General features: G+C 44.1%; 1 protein-coding gene across 2 annotated transcripts in view; it reads left to right on the top strand.

Moving 5' to 3' along the window:
* SPECC1 (sperm antigen with calponin homology and coiled-coil domains 1) overlaps positions 1-21030 on the top strand; it is a 260851-nt gene that overhangs the window by 175315 nt on the left and 64506 nt on the right. For both annotated transcript variants that reach the window (XM_075263737.1, XM_075263738.1), the window contains 3 exons: positions 6766-6908; positions 8053-8153; positions 18068-18134. In XM_075263737.1, coding sequence (XP_075119838.1) covers positions 6766-6908; positions 8053-8153; positions 18068-18134 — 311 coding nt within the window. The remainder of the gene's footprint in view (positions 1-6765; positions 6909-8052; positions 8154-18067; positions 18135-21030) is intronic.

Raw genomic sequence — 21030 nt, 5'->3', positions numbered from 1 at the left:
CTGCAGCGATGGGGGCGGGCCCCAGCGCTCAAACAGCGATGAAGGCGTGCCCACCGCTGCCAGAGAAGTGTCTCCAAGCGCCGCCGCCTCCTTCATCTGCCGCGTCATGTTCAATGTCTTCTGGCGCAGGCTCGTAACTTCTAGAAGAGCAGGCGCACAGGTCACGGGAAAATGGCCGCTAGCACAGTACTGTTAGCGGCCATTTTCCTGTGGCCTGTGCAGTCTGCTCTGCTAGGTTACGAGCCTGCGCCAGAAGAAGACATTGAACATGGCGCTGCGAACGAAGAAGGAGGCGGCGCTGGAGACACTTCTCTGACAGCGGTGGGGACGGCACCATCGCTGTTTGAGTGCTGGGGCCCGCCCCCATCGCTGCGACAGAACTCAGTTGCATACCGGTAAAAAACGGTATTTCTGAGGAACGGCGCGGCGGAGACCACGTCTAAAGGTAAGAGACATATAGCCTTTCTAAAGGCTATTCCGACGTGTTATCCACACACACACACAAAAAAGTTTTAATGGTAGAATCCCTTTAAGTTTTTGTCAATTAACGAAAGACAAATATAAATCCCATCAATAATTACAGTGACCGCCCTTTAGAGGAGTAGTCCTGGAATCCTCAAGTCTGTCTGGGATTACATGAAGAAACAGAAGGATTGGAGCACGCCTACATCCACAGAAGATCTGTGTTTAGTTCCTCAAAAATATCTGGAACAACCTTCCTGCTGAGTTCCTGCAAAAACTGTCTGCAAGTGTAACTAGAAAAACTGATGGAAGGCAAAGGTCACACCAAATATTGATGGGATTTAAATTTCTCTTTTGTTCATTCCCTTCACATCGGCCTACAGCTTTTGTACAATACTGTATGCAGGTTTCACATCACCACCGTAGGCGGCACCTCATCTCATATAGCCAGTCTAATCTACATGTGCCTTAGAAGGGATTGGGATTCTTTTTTGTCACTGTAATGATAGTAAATTGGACACCTGTCAGATTACGATGCTGTCCAGTCTGCAGGCAGCATGTTATAGAGCAGTAGGAGCTGTGGTGGGCGGAGCTAATCCGTGATTGACAGCTATTTATGTATTGACGATCACTGATTAGGACCGCCTCCCTCCTGGTGTGGCTGCAGAGAAATCATACATTTAGTCCTAGCAGGGGGGACTTTGTGATCCTATCAAGAAAAATAAAACAAAAAGAACCCCTTAAGATTCTTTTACCGACTAGAGTATGTAAAGGGAACCTATCAACATGATCAAGCAAAACACCGTACCTGATAGGGCATTGTATGTCTTCTGCATTGGTGTCCTTATAAAGCTTGATCAATTGGGCCATCCTTATCTTCTTGAAGTCAGGGCTTAGTGGAAAGCTAGCTGAAGAAGCCAAGCTCTCCATGCCCCCCTTTGCTGTATTTGACACTCCTTTGCGCCACTGCAATAGCCCTGAAAAAGTCCCATTTGAAACCACATTCTCAAGACAGGGCGTGCATATGCCTGTGATGAAAAAAATCTGCTGAACGCTGATCTTGACTTTGTCACAGAACTCCATTGGCGCATGCGCTGAGTCCTGAGAATGTGGTTTCATGAAGTTCATTGGGTCTGTTATGATTGATATCAAAGGGGGTGTGAAGGGGTTCACATCCTTGGCTTTCTCTCCACCCTCTTGGCTACAAGAAGCGAATTCGAATTTTGAATCGAAGTGATTTTTCTAAAGGATGGCTGGATTGTTCGGGCCTTTAAATCGCACCGTTACAAAATGCCTTCGCAGGGACTTTGCTTGGATTGGGGGCTACAATGGTGGAGTCTTATGTAGTTGGAATTGTGTATCTGGACATGACAGTGACTGGTTATGGCTAACCACTATTGGGAAGGTGGGTGGGTTGCAACGCTGCCCTAATTTATAAAGTTCTTACTAATACCCATTTATATATTTACATTTTTGAAAATTATTTTATGTAGTAAAAAGATTTCAAAGTTCCTAAGAAGCCAATGGATCGACCACCTTTTCCTTTTCCACTTGGCCCTCCTAAATGTATCTGAGATGTTTCTGTGGACCTAATGTATTTTTATGAAGTGCTTCAATACTGAACAAGTGATTGTAAGCTGCCAATTCCTCAGTGTTTTTGGCAGCCAGAAAATTGTTGTTATGCAAATGACATATTTTCCTACACAAATAAAGCATCTGGTATATCTTATTCTCTTTGTGCTTGTTTTTATTGCCATGGATGGAGCAGAGGGGATTTAGTGATCTTTTACAGTCAGTTTTATGGGAAAACATAAAGGCTTATAGCTGGTATGATGGGGATATTCTTTCCAGAGAAAGATCTGTTAGCAAGTTATGGTCAAGAACATAGTTTTTGGGGTTTTTAGGGTTTTTTTTATTACTGAAATCTTGGGACATTCTTTTGATAACACTTTGTTCTGAAGGACCGCAATAAGACATTTGCCTCACGTCCAGACAGACATAATACTACTTCATTTCCATTTATACACATATGAGGGGCTTGTTTTTTGCCAGATGAGTTGTATTATTTTATAGCACCATGGGGATCATATGGGAGGGAGGCCAGTTGTCAGTAAGTCTCATCCTCCAATATTTGTTGGCACGGGTATAGAAGTGGTGTCGGCATCATCACTATGCCACATATTTATGGTGCTCTAACTAACAGCAGGCCCCTAGTACAGTCTGGTGCCAATAGGGACACTGCTGAAAAACTAATCTCTGCTAAATAATCTGTGCTTTTAGCATTGCCTGTTCAGATGCCACTGTGTCTCCTGTGTCTGGTTTGTACCGAGTACCAAGGGACCTCTAAAGCCGGGTATGGAGTACTCTGGGAAAACATCTCTACCACCAGATGCTCAGGTGTGACCTCCTCAATGCTATGTCTCCCTCAGGCCTGTAAGAGGACTTGGTGCCAAAGCCACTGTTACACAAAAAGGAATGAGTAGCCGCCATCTTGGGCCTCTTCCCCAGCATCCTCTCATACTGATAGTCCTGAACATTACATGTTGACACAAGGAATGGACATGGCTGAAGGAGCTACATCTGTATGTAGACCATGTTACTTCAGAAGCACTTTAAGGCCAGGGCCCCACGTGGCAGAAACGCCATGGTAAAAAAAACACGATGTTTTACAGCTCCTCTATAGTGGATGGGATTCTAGCGAAGTCCATCCACACATTACGGAAAAATACATGCAGCGGACACACTGCAATTTCCAAAACTGTCAATTTCTGCAAAAAGTACTGCGCTGCTTTGCTGCAGCCTACTACATGGGGCCTTAGTTTAAAGGGACTCTATCAGCAAAATTTTGCTGTATGAGCCCCACATATGCGTGAATAGCTTTTAAAAGGCTATTCAGGCACCGCTAATCTTATTTTAAACCCCCGTCCCGTTTTAAAATAAAACTATAAAAAAATAGGTAAATCATACCTGAACGTGCACCCTGGGTGATGATGCACAATCCAACGTCATCTTCTTTCTTCTTCTTTCGGCGACGCCCTCCGGTCCTGGCTCTTCCCCGGCTCCATCTTCATCTTCTTCCGGCGGTTCAAAGCCAATGGGTTGAAATCCGGGTCGTGCGCAGTAGCGCTCCCTGCGGAGCTACTGTGCACACTCCGGCAGCACTGCCATTGAGAAAAATGGCGCCACATCACCGCCCAGGGTGCACGTTCAGGTATGATTTACCTATATATTTTTATAGTTTTATTTTAAAACGGGACGGGGGTTTAAAATTAGATTAGCGGGGCCTGAATATCCTTTTTAAAGGCTATTCACGCATATGTGGGGCTTATACGGCATAATTTTGCTGATAGAGCGCCTTTAAAGACGACCTTTCTTTACATGGACTCACTTCATTTCTTTGGCATACTTTGATAGTGTCGGACAGTTGTAATTTTTTCTCTTGCTCTCGCTATTCTTAAGCAAATGGTGCTGTTAGTTTCAGCAACTGATATGCTAATTAGACTCCCTATGGTCAGGTGGGTGGTCCTCAGCTGGGACCGCCCATCTGACAGTAGAGATCTTCATAACCTAGTGCTGAAACTAATAGAAATTATTGCCCAGGAATGATGGGGGCTAGAGAAAACATCCAACTATACCAGAATCAATGAAAAGGCGTCCATAAAAAAAATGCAATAAGTTGGGTTTGGAGAAGGTGCTGAAAGGTCCTCTTTGAATATGAGCGGACCATGTTTCTTGATACTAACTAGAGTAGACAATATGATAGAACGGTATATGTCTATTTTTCGGAATAGCTAACCTGTTTTCCTGGAATGAAGGTAGGTGTCATCCAGGAGACTTGGGATGTCGGCCAGCATTGCGAGGACTGTGTCGGTAGAGCCACTTTCTATGATGATGTGTGCAGAGAGTGTTGAAGCTGTAAAGGTTTTCCGTATAATCTGTCCAGTCACGGTCAGCACACAGAATGAAAGACGCCTCGGTAAACTCTCTCCAGGATAAGGAAACAGGCGTCCTATTTATAAAACTGGCGTCTTAAGAGCTTTTATTATGAGCAACCAGCTATCTGCCAAGAGGATTACTCCTAATGAAAGTGTTGGCATCGTCCTAGCTGGACCATTCACATTACTAGTGAAATGAGCCAATTCATCTTTAAAGATTTTAATGTTTGTTTTTTTTGGCTTTATTGTTGCCGTCTTTTATACTTTTCTCAGTAGTTTTTCTCCACACACAAAAGGAATGGCCGAGATATTCAGCGAATGTATTAAGAGTCCATCTGCTTACTGGAGTGGAGTTTGTCAGTATAGCTGGGTATTAAATATACTCACAAATGCAGCTCTGCTAGATCTTATTTGTGAATGTGTATTTGGGAAAATTAGAATGGCAGCCCCATTGGGCACAGGGACCGGTGCCATTTGTATTTTTGGCACCAGATAAGTAATAATGGCTACTCGCTGGAGAATCTCTATCTGTAACTGGGGATCATACTTGACAGTGATTTATAGTAAGGTACGGTATATACTGCCTGGCAACATTATGGTTTGGCCAGGGAAGCTGCAGGGTATTCTTGGCCCTAGAAATGTGAGTGGAATGAATATTTGAACATTAAGGCTTGGTTCACATGGTGGAAAGTGAAGAGGAATTTAAGGGATTTAAGGTGGATTAAGGGGTTGTGCCACCAAAGACTTGTACCCTATCTAAAGTATAGGAGCGAGGTATTAGATTGCCGGGGAAGGGGGGGGGGTTAGACAGGACATTCCCCTATATGCTCCATGTTAATGCTGTCCTGGTATCCCTGTAGATTCTACAGTGTAGAAGTTAATGGGGCACTGGAAATACAAGTATACTGCCTCTTCATTCACATGGAGCATACAGGGAGACTTTCATTTCCCTGTTCTCCTCCTCACCAGACCCCCAGCGGTCTGACTCTTATCCCTTATCAAGTGTCTGTGTGGCTTAATTCCATGCCCCCCATAAAGTATAAATGCAGGGTCTGTAGAAACATTGAATCGTGTATCATGGCCTTAGTGGTTACCAATTTTTCAGCATTATCTTGGGGTTATGACAAGGTATATCCTGGAAGTGAAGCCACTCAGGTTAAGTACAGACGTATCATTCCCATGCGGGGACCTTTGCAGAGTATATTTGGTTTTGTGTTTTGGTCAGTGCAAGAGTAACTCAATACTCAAAACTTTCTCCCTCTGCTCATAGTTTGGTCCTACTGTCTAACTATCATGTGCATGGACCATAATGTGGCATATGGACATGGGCTGTCTTGGTGGAACATCTCCTAAATTGCCCTGGGGCTCAGATCACTCTCCCTCTACCCCCTAACAAAGTCATAACAACATAGATAACTGGCGAGTTCATTGTCACTCACGGGCTAGTGCAGGATAAATGGCACAGATGGTCATGGACATCACTCCGCGCTCCTTTTTAGCTGAATTATATGATAATATTTTATCATAAATGATATTTAGGTAATTTAGCTTTTTTCCAAGAGTCCATTATTACAGCATCTCTGCTATGTACAATTCCAAATTGGACACATTATACTCTGAGTCTTATTGCTTCTCATGTAGACAAATGATCGGCAGGAAATGGTCTCCGCTTCCCCGAGGCGCTCTGCTTTCTGTCTACACTGCTACATTTCCTGCACATGGGAATCAGTTGTAGATGGAAAATAAAAGCATTTTGTCGAGAGGTTTGATATCTCTCTTTACATCTATTCCCATTGCATGTAGAGCAGTGTGGCGTAGTAACTAGCTGTATTGCTTTATAATGTTTACAGTGTCGTGTTGCACAATGCAGAGTTTCCCATAGTGTCATTGATGGGGACCGCAGAATGCTTCCCTTCCATTTAAAGAGGACCTTTCATCAGATTGGGCACAGGCAGTTCTATATACTGCTGGAAAGCCGACAGTGCGCTGAATTCAGCGCACTGTCGGCTTTCCCGATCTGTGCCCCGGGTAAAGCGCTATCATGAGTCCAGCAATGGACTCATTGCTCCAAAGAGCCCGTTCACACCTTTACGGAAAAGGTAATATCTCAGCAATGGAGCTACCGGTTCACTGAGTTAAAAAAACACGGATTTAGATGACCTGTTGCAGATAAGCTATCTGCGACTCCCCACAAGTACAGTTGGATGTAGTTATGTCTTATAAATAATAATGCACAAGGAATGTTTCTTGTATTTATACTTGGCGATGTCTCTGTAGCCAGGGTTCATCTTGTTGGGTGCCTGTTTGCATTGGTAAACCATTCGTAGTATTGATCATTATTGTAACAAACCAATTTGTCAATTTACAGAAAATTATTGAGTGAAGAACATGTGGATGGAGTTAATACTATCAGATGGCAGAGCCATGGTATAGGTCAAGTGTCAACGACTTCCAATGAGAATGCCGCTACGGTCAAGTCCTTAATCAAATCATTTGATGTAGGTCCTCAAGGTAAGATTATCAATAGACTATATTCACATTATGTAAATACTATCACATCCTTTGTCACGTGACCCCTTCCCATTGAAAAAAGTAAAGGTGAATCCAAAATGGTGGCTTTGCAGATGGGCGCCATGGGTGTCACTTGGCCTCAAATGTTTTCCCCCTCCCATGTACTAATATGCCACAAACAGTAAGATGATATCAGCAGCCACTTCTATTTTATCTGGGTGTATCCATACGTATGCCCAACCCTGTAGATAGGCCTGTCACTTGGTGAACATACAGACCTGCACTCACATTCAGTTCATCCACCAAATGACCCCTACATTCAGTCTAGTTGTGGTCAGGCTGAGTGCACAGCCAGGGAAATAAGCCCCCTGATCTCATATTTATTCCTCTATCCTATGGATCTATCATAAATATTTTTGTGACATAACTGCTTTCTTAATAATAATAATAATAAATCTAAATCCCATTAATATTTGGTGTGACCTTTACCCTTTGAAGTCCTGGAAGTGATGATATAATCCCCACAAAGCCCTGATCTCAGCATCATCCAGTCTGCCTTGGAATACATCAAGAGATAGAAGGATTCAAGTAAGGCCGGGTTCACACGATGTATTATGGCACGTAATGTGGTACGTAGACATCGTCGGAGCTTTTGCGGGCTGTATACGCTCCTATTGTTTTCAATGGGAGCCGGTACTGTATACGCGGCACTATTTTGCGGCCGTGATTTTGCGATTGTGATTTTTTGGATTAAAAACAATGGGAGCATATACAGCCCGCAAAAGCTCCCGCTCCGTCTACGTACCACATTACGTGCCATAATACATCGTGTGAACCCGGCCTAAGGCTACATCCACAGAAGATCTGTGCTTAGTTCTCCAAGATGGTGGGAACATCCTCCCTGCCAAGTCCCTTCACAAACTGTCTGCAAGTGCCGAGAAGAACTGATGGAAGGCAAAGGGCAAAGGTCACACCAATTATTCATGGGATTTAAATTTCTCTTTTGTTCATTCACTTGATTTTGTTAAAATAAACGTCTACCCCTTCTATTTATGAAATTATTCTTACTTTGTAGCATTTTTCTACATCTAATTATTTTTTTTTATATATTGTTGCTATAGTATAAAGTGTGTTTCTCTAACAGGTGGTGGGGGTCCTAACATCCCAGTGCATTCAGTCCCCCGCAGTCCTCTGAGTGGGATTCCAGTGAGGACTGCACCGGCTGCAGCCGTATCACCCATGCAGGTACAGCTCCGTTTTTACATAAACACATTTCACAATGACCTTTCATTGTATTATACAAAACAGTCTTGTGCCAGGATTTGATTTTTATTGACACAGCAGTGTTGATGTTGTGGATCAATACCTGGCCCACGCATTTCACCTGAATATCGAAATATGACTTTTCCTCCAACGCGTCATAGTCTAACATATTTAGGCCATTGTTTCTAAAAATTGCCAAGTTTATTTGAGGATCTGAATTATTTTCTGGTTAAAGGGGTAATCTACCTTTTTTACAAGTTGATGGCCTTTCCTTACGATAGGGTGTCAGTCTTAGATTGGTGGGAGTCAGAATGTCAGGGGTTCTGATCTACAAGTGATAATCCCGATCTACGTAAAGAAGAGACTGTTCATCTGACCTCTGTGGCCCATTCAAACTGCTGATCTCGGGGGTGCTGAGGGTTGGACCATTACTGATTTATCTTGCAATCTGATGGACATTTCTTGGTTTGGAGAATGCCAGGAGAACGTTACCTGCCAGATTGCATTGTGCCAATTGTAAAGATGGGATAATATTTTGGATATGTTTTCAGGGGTTGGCATAGACCCCTTAGTTCCAGCAAAGGGAATTCCTAATGCATCTGCATACCAATATATATGTATGTATATGGGAACACTTTGGGGAAGGCCCCTTTCTGTTGCAGTTTGACTATGCCCAGTGCACAAACCAAGGTCCATAGGTGTGAATTTGTTGAGGAAGAACATGACTAATGCGCATGGAGCCCAGACCACAACCCTGTCCAATATTTTTGGGACTAAACTGCAGATTCTGAGCCAGGCCCTCTTTTCCAGTATCAGTGCTCACAAATGCTCTTCTAGGTAAATGGACAGAAATTCTCGCTAAACTTCCAGAATTCTAGAATCTGTTTTAGGGAACCATCTCCATATTAATGCCTATGGATTTAGAATGGGATATCATAAAAGCTCCTATAGGTGTATTCTGTAGGTGTCCCAATACTTTTGTCCATATAGTGTATGAATATTTAGTATTATTTAAATGGCAAATTTTGAAATGGAGAAAATGTAAAAAGTGATTTGACTATAGTCGTAGAAAAGATTCTGAGACATAAGCAATCTGCTGCAATTGAAAATAATCGCCGTTATAGCCAAGAGTCTTCATGCGTTACAATACCATACGTGCCCCCTTCACATTTGCTTTTTATAGAGCCCCCCTTTTAATACATTAATACATTTCAAAGGCTATCCAAATAAAATTTATGTGTCCGGCCGTTGGCTCTACACACCCAAAATACTGTCTGTAAACTGGAAGCTACATCATTTTCTGAACAATAGACTTTATGGAGAAGTTGTAAATCACAGCCCAACATTTGGAAATGATGTAATGCAAAGTAGAACATGTGGTTATTCCAGTAACACATCTATTATTTCTTCATGTTAATCTACCAGGGAAATTCATTTATTTTCCATTGTATTATTGTTATTCATTAGAAAATGCTAACCTATTACATGTTACGTTTCAGAGAAAATTCGTCATGGCTGTGCCCCATTTAGAATATGAACTAATTTCCGTCACTTAGGCCCGGTTCACATCTGCGTTCAGTATTCCGTTCAGGGAGTCTGCATGGGGACACACACGGACCCCATTATGGTCTATGGGGTCCGTGTGCTTTCATTGCTCACCGCTTGTCAATGTGTTTGGTATTCTGTTCGGGGGGTCCCCATATGGACTCTCCAAACGGAATACCGAACGCAGATATGAACCAGGCCTTACTATCGGTCTTTTTATGAAAAGTGACCTATTAAACACAAAGGTGTGCAAATGTGTATGACTATAAGATTACATACTAAAAGCCCTCCACACTTTAGGATGCCCATATACTTACAAACAGTATGCTGTCTAGGCAAAAAATGATAAATGATGAAAGACTAAGGTCAGAATACCTCTTTAGTTTCAGAACCATTTACAGATTTGCTGCTGTATTTTTGCTTGCAGAAAGCTCTGGCAGCATCAAAACAAAGGTGCAGCACAAAGCTGGGCTAATAATAGATGGAGGCATCACCCGATGAGCATTCACATTGGCATTTTGAGTATTTTATAAGCTCAGAAAACCCCTATACACTGCATTGTGCCCACTGTGGGGTACTGGTGGTGTTCCCTGCGGCATCAGTCCTCAAGTAACTGACAAATTCACATAACACAGCAGCAAAAATGTTGTACTTTCTAGTGTAAACCCGATATTTTTATGGATGCTGGTTTGGATGAGAAGGGTTAAAGGGATCGGTCTGTCACTTTTGAACAATCCCAGTGCCAGAGCTACATGAAAAAAGAGCTGACAGTTTTCACAGCTATCCCATAATGAATCATCTCAGCTCATTAGGAAGAGACATAATGGAATGGGATTCTGGTGGGGAGACGCGCAGGCATTGATCGTGTCTCCCCATGTGAATACAGGCAGATGATGTCATGTTTCGGATGGCTTTGTGACAAATTCCTGCTTTGTGGGAGAGGGCTTAAACCACACAACTTCAATAGTGTAAGGGGAACCAACTGGGTGCTGTTATGTCCAGTTTCTTCTTAGGAAAACATTGGCTAAAAAAAAGATGAAGTCGGTGAATTGTGTGAAGTGTCGATGGTCCACATCCCCCACCAGTAATACTTCTGATATGGCCCATACATATAACAACTTTTGGTAATTTAAGTTGAAATCTTTTGATACTTCTAGAGGAGGCGCCATGTCCCCTGACCTCTTCACTGGTATGTGCCCCTAGACTGACGCCACAACGCTGTTGTTATTTTTCTCTGTAGTACCCCCATTCCAAATATATCACTGCAGTTACTTTTGGCTACCAGTTCACGTGTACTATGAAGTGGGCAATCCTCCATTGCCCCGGGATGATGATGGGGCTGTCCACTTAGCATTAGTTAAGGGGTGCTAGAGAAGTAATAATAACAGTGTGGGAGTTATGAGAGCGGTGCCAGCGTATGGGTATATATAACTCAAGAGGTCAGACGTCATGACAGGTCCTCTAGCTTGAGTCTACATATTGCAGATGTTGCAGATTTTTCTGTGTTTTTTTAAAACAAAGCCAAGAGTGGATTAAAAAAAAATGGAAGAAATGAATTTTTATTTAAAAAAAAAAAAACTACAAAAAAACCCAAAAATGCACTTTTGTAATAATAATACTACTGTTGATCCTCGGCTGTGTTTGCTATTGCGGTTACCCCAAAATGGGGCTATGCATCCTGCCAATAACAATGTGGGAATACAGTCTTATGCCCTATTTACATCTGTGTATGTATTCCGTCCGGTTATATTCCGTATGGAGACACCCTGAACAGAATACAAACGCAATTGCAAGCGATTCGTACGGGCAGTGCGCGGCAAGCACACGGACCCCATTATAGTCTATGGGGTCCGTGTGCTTTTACAGCACAGCGCTTGCAATTGCGTTTGTATTCCATTCGGGGTTCTCAAAGCAGACTTTAACCATATGGAATACTGTACATACGCAGATGTGAACCAACCCTTAGGCTAACATGACACTTCAGAGAAAAAATAGACACATTGTAGTAAGCGATCAGACTGTCAATATGAACAACTAAACTGCCCTATTAAGGGGTAATTTAGAAAAAAAAAAATATTTAGATAAAAGTCAGCTGTCGTGAATATTTGTGTTATAAAAAAAATTGTCAAAATTACCAAACTCAACTCTTTCAGCCTACTAAAGTCTTATACATGTGGCCAGTTTTACTAAAGCCATTAAAATGGAAGATTATAAAGATAATCTGTTTTCCCTTAGCCCAAACAGCAGCACAAGATGGGGTATTCCTGCCCCTGTGTGCTGTTAGGACAGGTGGAACTTTTAATTAGCTAACAGTTTTTCCCCCTATAAGAGGCCAGAGCGACCTCCTCCCCCCTGTGTTAGTCAAAAAGTATAAAAGGCAATATAACAATACAAACATTACCATAAACAATGGGAGGGAGCCTTGTGCTGCTGTTTGGGCTAAGGGAAAACAGATTATCTTTATAATCTTCCATTCCCCCTACGCCAAACAGCAGCACAAGATGGGGATCTAGCAAGTAAAATCCCAACTAGGGTGGGAGATCTTGGCAAGCAGATGCCAAGACAGAATGTCCGAAGGCTGTGGCCTCTGAGCTGCGCCAGTCCAATCTGCAGTGTCTGGCGAACATCAGATGAAAACTCCAGGAAGCAGCGGAACATATCTGCTCTAAGGAGAGCGAGCGTCTCTCTGACCGGGAAGTTGGTCCAATTCCGGTACTGGTAGGTCTTGAGCGCGAAGAGAGCAAGCGATGGCCTCCCTGATCCATCTTGACAGGGTGGCTTTAACACCTTTGTTACGGCCGTAGGTATTGATGAGCAGGTTCTTCGAAAGGAAGCTGTACAATCCAAATATATGCGCAGATATATGCGACCCTAGGACAAAATCCCTGGATGAACCCAAGTTGAACCCTATCAGGGAAAAAGGTAATGAATGGCTCCGAGGCAGCCAAAGCTTGTAATTCTCCAATCCTTTTGGCAGAGGTAATTGCCAACAAGAAGGTTACCTTGTAGGAGAGATATCTCCAGTCCACTTCTGTTAAGAGTTCAAACGGGGGAGAACAAAGCCCCTGAAGAACCGCAGCCAAGTCCCATTGTGGGACAGGGGGCCGCATCTGAGGGCGGAGCCTAGAGGCCCCTTTAAGGAATTACTTTAATAGAGGATCTTGTTATAACCAGGTCCCTAGAAGAGCGGAAAGTGCTGAAACATGAACCTTCAGGGTAGCTGGAGTTAGCCCCTTATCCAGGTCACTCTGTAGGAACTCCAAGACCGATTCGATAGAGTTATTAAGCTGCCTATCCGAGATCCTTTGGTAACTCCTGTTAGTTGAATCCGCTCTTGAATGGGCCAACGTTCTTAGAACGGCCTGGGATAATCGTCTATCTCCGTATACGATGCGGTCAACCTCCAGGCCATGAGGTTGAACCTGTCCAGGTCCTGGCAGAGCTGTCAGTTCAGAATTACCAGGTTTTGGACTTGTGGAAGCCTCCAGTAGGTCCCTTGACTCATTAGGATGAGGTGGGTAAACCATGCCCTTTTTTGGCCAGAACGGCATGATCACTATTGCCGAAGTCTGGTCCTGCCTGAGTTTCGCCAATACCTTCGGAATCATCAGAATAGGAGGAAAAACGTATGCCAGTTTGAACCTCCAAGGTATTGACAGGGCATCTACCGCCAAAGGATTGTCTTCCCGGTAGAGGGAGCAAAACCTTGTCACTTTGGCGTTGTACTGGGTGGCCATCAGGTCCACCTCGGGGAGACCCCACATCTCAGTGAGATGATGAAAGATGTCTGGATTTAGGGACCATTCGCCTGTCATCACCAGGCCTCTGCTTAGCTGATCCGCAAGGATGTTCAGCCCACCTTGAATATGAACCGCTGATAGTTGTGAAAGATTCCTCTCCACCAGGAGAATATTAGATTTGTCACCTGCAGAAGCGAGGGGGATCTGGTTCCCCCCTTGTTTGCTGATATATCGGACTGCTGTTAAGTTGTCTGTTTCACTCTCACAGCTTTCCCTTGCAGGTGGGGTGCAAACATTAGAAGCACACGGTGCACCGCAGTGAGCTCTCGCCAGTTGGACAAATGAGCCTTCTCTAAGCTGGTTCCAGGTCCCACGTACCGGGGTCTCCCCCAGAAGCACTCCCCATCTTGTGAGGGAGGCATCTGTGGTCAACAGGGTCCAGGATGTCTGGACCGTGGATTTCCCGTCTCTGAGCTGGGACCACCAAGCCAGTGATCGACGGGTTCTGATGGATAACTGGATAGGCTTCTGTAGCCCCGAAGGACTGTGGTTCCCGACTCTCAGGATCTCGCACTGTAAGGGGCGCATGTGCCATAGGGCCCACAGAACTGCCTTGATGGCTGCGGACATGAGACCTAGGACCTTCATGGCGGTCCTGATAGTAACCTTCCGGGTTGTGGATAGGTGATGAGCCACTTGACCAATCTTCTCCTTCCAAGGAGGAGGCAGGGAGATCATCATGCTGAGAGAATCCAAGATAAACCCAGAAATTGAATCGGGGTAGATGGAACCACTACCGACTTCTGCCAGTTTATTAGCCAGCCCAGCTCATTTAGGAAAGCCACAGTGGATTCCAACTGTGTGGCAAGCACCTCCTTTGACCAGGCTTTTAGGAGCCATTCGTCTAGTTATGGGACAATAAGATCCCTTGGAGGCGCAGGGCGGCTACGACCGGGGCCACTACCTTTGTGAAGGTGTGGGGGGTCAAGGATTTGCCGAATGGGAGAGCTGTCTAGATAAAGTTGCTTGATGCCCTTGAGAGGGAGGGTCCTTACGTATTTGTCTGGCTTGAACAAGTTGAAGGACCGATGGATCTTGGATAAGCCGTGATCAGGCGGACATATGATGAGACCAAATAGCCTACCCAGCCGATCTAGATGTGCTCTCCTCAGAGAGGGAGGCATAGGTAGTCAACAGGGTCTGGCGTTAGATGGACCATGGCCACTCTCCACCAGAGAGGGATGCATCAGTGGTCAACAGGGTCCAGGTAAACTGGACCGTGGACTCTACATTTAATTTCATGTTCCTCCTATGGAATGCTTCTCTAGATGTGCTCTCCAACCGGGAGGGAGACATAGGTAGTCAACAGGGTCCGGCCTTAGCTGGACCGTGGACACTCTCCACCAGAGAGGGATGCATCAGTGGTCAACAGGGTCCAGATAAATTGGACCGTGGACTCTACATTCAATTTCATGTTCCTCCTATGGAACGCTTATCTGGATGTTCTCTCCACCAGAGAGGGAGACATAGGTAGTCAACAGGGTCCGGCCTTAGCTGGACCGTGGACACTCTCCACCAGAGAGGGATGCATCAGTGGTCAACAGGGTCCAGATAAATTGGACCGTGGACTCTACATTCAATTTCATGTTCCTCCTATGGAACGCTTATCTGGATGTTCTCTCCACCAGAGAGGGAGACATAGGTAGTCAACAGGGTCCGGCCTTAGCTGGACCGTGGACACTCTCCACCAGAGAGGGATGCATCAGTGGTCAACAGGGTCCAGATAAATTGGACCGTGGACTCTACATTCAATTTCATGTTCCTCCTATGGAACGCTTATCTGGATGTTCTCTCCACCAGAGAGGGAGACATAGGTAGTCAACAGGTTCCAGCCTTAGCTGGACCGTGGACACTCTCCACCAGAGAGGGATGCATCAGTGGGCAACAGGGTCCAGGTAAACTGGACCATGAACTCTTCATCCAATTCCACTTTATTCCTATGGAACTTTTCTCTAGATTCGCCCCACTAGTGAGAGAGGGGCGTTTATAGTCAACAGGGTCCAGCGCTAGCTGGACCATGGACATCCCGTCCTTAAGATGGAACACCACCTGGATGAAAGACAAATTTTGAGGAATAACTAAATTGGCTTGACCCAGACTGCTGAGTTTTTTGTCAGCTGGATGACACAGCCTCCTCCATCCAATTCCTCATTGCCCGTATGGGAATCTCCTGTAGATGCGCTCTCTACCGGAGAGGGCTGTCTCTGTGGTCAACAGGGTCCAGACTATCTGGACATGGACATCCAGCCCTTAAAATGAAGCCCCTCCAGGCCCCACGGGTTGTGATTCCAGGCCTCAGACTTACCTTCTGCAGGCCACATGCGCTATATGGCCCAAGGGACTGCAACTGCAGACCCTGACATAAGATCCAGTAACCTTTGGCAGTTAGGATGGAAACCCGCTGTATTACCTATAAATAATGCACTGCTGATATGATCTTTTCCCACCTAGAGGAGGGAGATTTTCAAGCAGACAGAGTCCAGCATGAAGTTTAGAGACTTTCTCCATGTGAATGGACCATGAGAACCACAAGTACCTTATTAACTTTTTTTTTTTTTTTTTTTTTTTTTTTTAATATCACAAATGCAAAGTGCAACTGGGATTGAACCCAGGATACTGTGGATTCAGGCATACAAGTCTGTAACCCTACAGCTTGAGCCACTAGGGCTTCTATTTCTAAGTAAGACCTCTTATGAAAACTGGGGGAGGGAACCTTACCAGAAATCTGCATGTACTCCTTCACCCAGGAGATGACAACAATAAATGAAGGGCTCCTAGCTGGAGGACCCCGTACTGACAGCAGTGCAGACATGCATAACCTTACAACAAATTGCCTTAGAGCATCCACCATCATGTGAGCAATAAGCAAATATGCACCTAATAAGTAATGATAGTACATAGGTATATGAACCCTTCTTTTAGGTTCACAGCATATAGTCCCCGCTTAGGAATTAAATGCACATTGAAAAACCGCAAGAAATACAAAAATTTGGTTGGATCTTACCATAATGGCGGTGAATCGACTTCGATATTGTGAAGTTGACAGAGTGCCCATAGCAAATAGAAATTAGTGCTTTTAGTCTCTGCAGTGAACACAGAGGGAAAGCTGAAAGAGGACACGGCTTACCTTACTGCAGGCAGTAAATGAACTGCAGCTGAAAAAGTACAAGCAGGTAAGACAAAAGACTGCAGTATAAACCTAGATCTTTCACTCAGAAAGAAGGGAAAGAGAAGAAAGGATCTAAGACACCTTAATCTAAACCATAGAGGAGGCCACAGCCTCCTCCACCTGTCCAGTCGCACAGGACAGAAAAAAACACAGGGGGGAGGAGGTCGCTCTGGCCTCTTATAGGGGGAAAAACTGTTAGCTAATTAAAAGTTCCACCTGTCCTAACAGCACACAGGGGCAGGAATACCCCATCTTGTGCTGCTGTTTGGCGTAGGGGGAAAACCCTTTGAGTGCAATGGGAACTTTTTTGGAAAAGATTCTATAATGTTTCTTTAAATGTTTAAAGGTGAGTACACATTTTGGATTATTTTTCAGCTAATTTTTGAGTTATTTTCCACCCAAAAATGCCCCAAACTGCCTCTCATTGTGACCAATACTTGGCTGGCTCTATCTCACTGCGGCTTCAGCGTCAGAATCTCTGAAGCCCAAACACGAACAGGGTATGTTCCATTGCAGGAAATGGAAGATGAACACTTCTGCCTTACGTTCCTCTTGCATTTTCCACAACTCTGTGGCTGAATCACTCGCATAATCCAAGGCAAGATTGAGCAGGTTGCTTGTTTGTAAACATTAGGAAGCAGATTGAGGATGGGAACTTGGTCTCGATTTGAAGGTGGAATGCATCCCAAAATCGGCAAGAAATTCCATCATGTGACCCTAAGGGGTTAAACTGTTGGGACTGGAATTTTCTGTATCTGCCACATTACAGCATGCTGTTACCTATATACCGTAATAGTAGATAAAATAAACTGACGTTCTATATTCACCTGTTTTAAGTTGGGTAAAAAAAGACAAATGAAATTAATCTGTTTTTGTAATGACCCATTAAAAATGGATGCAAAATGGATGACACTTGGTTATAAACCAGGCATGGAACGGATGCAACACAGCCGGGAAAAGCAGACAGATCAGTCTGTTTTTATCGCACATGGTTGTGTGAATATAGCCTGAGATTCCTGGGCACCCGCCGCACCCCCACATACTATGCCCCTGTTTCTTGGCTGGCATGCGGGCAGAGTTCCTACATGTGTTATCGGCTTCATCTATGTATTGTACACTTCATATATTTATATTATTTCCTTATTGATATAATTTATTGTGTTCTTTCTGTATTGAAGTACTGTGTATATACTGTGTATAACTGATGGTGGAAGTGAAGGAAGTGTAACATGTAAATACATTGTATACACATGAGGGGTTTGCTTTAGGGCATGTTTAGCTTTGTCGCTCCTGATAGACTCCAGTGCTTTCTAACTATGTGATCTGCATTTATGGGATTAGTTTTCCTATACCTTAGTAATATACCTTTCCTTGTATCGCAGAGACTCTCGGCTTCCAGCATCGCCAAGCTTTCGAGCAAAGACACCGAGAAGCAATTAGATTTTTCAGGTAACGTGCTGCCAATAAATGAGTCTGTTTAGTAATCATAGGACGGAACGCGCCAAGGTTTACAATGACTTGAACGCTGTCCAAATGGTCGTCTTTTTCTGGAGCTGTTAAGATGTGCGTGCCTGGGACGCCGTCCAGATTCTATTTTTAAAACTGGCTCAATAGGAGAAAATCTGAAAGTATTTGTGAAGTCCGGATGTGTCTTTTTTCAGATAGCATTCACACAACTCAATGGTCATTATTGTCAACAGGCCGCTGTGCATTGTTGTAGGATCCCCCAGCTATATATTTCACCAGACATCCTCTCCCCGTATCTTGCTTTATCTTTATAAATCATTTTCCATGTCAGAAAACCCTCTGGATTTAACGTAGGTGAAGACAGACTATAACCCTTGGTTGTACGTGTGCATTCCCATGTATGTAGCACAACGGATAACTTGACAAATAACCGTATTACTTTATATAATTTATAAGGCTACTATATAATTTTTTGAAGAAATGTTATTAAAGGGACTTTTCACCATGTCCACCAACTCTAGTTCTTTGCATACTGTAATATTCGGGAGCAGTTATTATTTCCAGCATAATTATTCCCTCTACTGTCAGGAAGGAGCAGACAGACAGGGAACGCCCACCTGACAGTAGATAAATTGTGCTGAAAGTAACAGAAATCATTGCTCCGGAATGGTGGGGGCTAAAATCCAAACTGTCCCAGATTCAGTATCCAAAGAGTTGGAGTTGGTAGATGCAGTGAAAGTATTACCAATATTTGGCCTTTGAGAAGTCATTTTGGGGACTATAACTGTTTTTTCGGAGTAATATACATATTTATTTATTTGGTTTACTTATATAACGCCGTCATATTCTGCAGCACTTTACAGATATATTGTCAACACTGTTCTATATAGGACGTAATATCTAAATTCCCTATCGGTATGTCTTTGGAGTGTGGGAGTAAACCCAAGTATACACAAGGAGATCATACAAACTCCTTGCAGATGTTGTCCTTGGCTGACATTAAATCTAGGACTCCAGCGCTGCATACACAACAGTGTTAACCACTGAGACCCTATTGCTCATATTTATATTGATCTCTTTGTGTATTTGTTAGGTTAGCAGATGCAGTTCAGAGCTGAAGTGAGAGCTAGTACTAGACACACTGATTAGAATGGTCAACACGGCGCCTGGTGTCCAACATTCCCCGGGCCACACCAACTCCAACCCCACAATGGTTGTCATCAGAGCACCAGATGGTGGGGATGGACTTGGCTGCACTTCTGGGCAGAGCGGTACGGGTCGGGAAATGCCAAACACACAGTGCACCACACATCACGGTAAACCAGACACTGAGATCTCTTACCAGCAGATGTTTCAGATAGCGGTGCAGGTCCAAGGATCCAGAAGGCTGTGGTGGGTGGTCAGCAGGTGGCAGCAGAGAGTCAAGTGTAGTCATATGATCCGGGTTGTCAACAAGAGGGCAACGCAATACAGTGGGAAATTCAAAGGGAATGTCAAGTAGGGTGAGTCGGTAACAGGAACGGTAGCAAAGAACAAAATGGAGTTCAGAGAGCAGAGGTTTAGAGGCAAGTCAAGGACAGGAACAGTACGTCATCAGGAGGTAAAGGCAAGGTCAAAGGTCAAGGCAAAGGGTCAAAAACACAGGCAATCAGGACAGAAGAAACGCTTACTACCAGGACTCTGAGTTCAACTGAATAGCCAGCGGTGGTCCAGAGCCAGAGCACTCCTTAAATAGGCTCCGGCCCGCTGCTAAGCCGAAACCAGAAGTGCCCCGTCTAGCTCAGGAGGAGACCAGCAACCCCTGCACATCACTGCAGAGGTTCTGGCCTGCCTCCGAGAGACCTGGAAGCGCAACAAGGACGTGGCCGGCAGCCTCTGCACAGCACCGCGGAGGCTCCAGCCCTAACCACAACTATACTGCATCTTTGCATATATTTAATGGAGTAAGCAGAATTCTGTAGTATGTAGGGTTTTCCTGGTAAAGTGCACATTTTTGATAGTATTGTTATATATGAGAAATTATTGTTTTTTATGCACAGATAAATTAAATAAAATGAAGATAAAATAAATTACAGCGGCCCCAAATTTGTAGCTTTAGTTGAAATATTTGACTCTTGACAATGTGGTGGAATAGCCCTATTAGCTGTAGATCTAGTATTACATGACTGTTTCTACCACCAGCGTGTCCATTATTTGATTTACACAGTGTACACAGTTACGGGCGATGATATGCATCCAGCATCTACTGCCAACTGTAGGCCATAATAATAGAAAGCACTGGAGTCCCAATAACGTGTGGCGGAGAATACAAGGGCTGCTTTGTACACTTTCCATTTAAAACAACAGTGATGTCATTCACTGAACAGAGGCTGCAGTGTTCACACCGAACTAAGGGATGGGAAAACTGCTGGGAACTTGGGGAAAGTCACTCAGAATCTAGTTCAAAGTGGTCTGGTCAAGGTTCTAGAATTTAACCTGTCGCTCGTAGCCCTCCTACTGTAAACCGCAACCTGGACAGTTCCTTATAATAGGCAATAAAGCCTTTTTAATAATATTAGATTTGTAATTACAGTAGGGGGCAAAGATTCAGTTTGCTGCCCTATACCTGTATATACATACCCTGGCAGAGGCAGAGTTTGCTCTTCTTTGGGCCTCCATTCCCTGGGGCGACCTCTCTCCCCTGTTTATAGCATAATGAAAAATTCCTTACATCTCCAACGTGTCAGTTCCTCAAGACCAAGAATTCTTCTGACTGCTAATAATTGTGTCTGTCATCCAAAACTGCCCCCTGGGATCACAGTCACAGGAAATCTATGTCACTTGTCCTATAGATGTGCTATTCCTTAGCTTTCCTCTTTGGGGTTGTCCATGATGGAAA

The sequence above is a fragment of the Leptodactylus fuscus genome, chromosome 2 (assembly GCF_031893055.1).
Source record: "Leptodactylus fuscus isolate aLepFus1 chromosome 2, aLepFus1.hap2, whole genome shotgun sequence".
In the NCBI taxonomy this organism is placed as follows: domain Eukaryota; kingdom Metazoa; phylum Chordata; class Amphibia; order Anura; family Leptodactylidae; genus Leptodactylus; species Leptodactylus fuscus.
The sequence above is the reverse complement of the archived record's forward strand: the minus strand, read 5'-3'. Positions and strand labels throughout refer to the sequence as shown.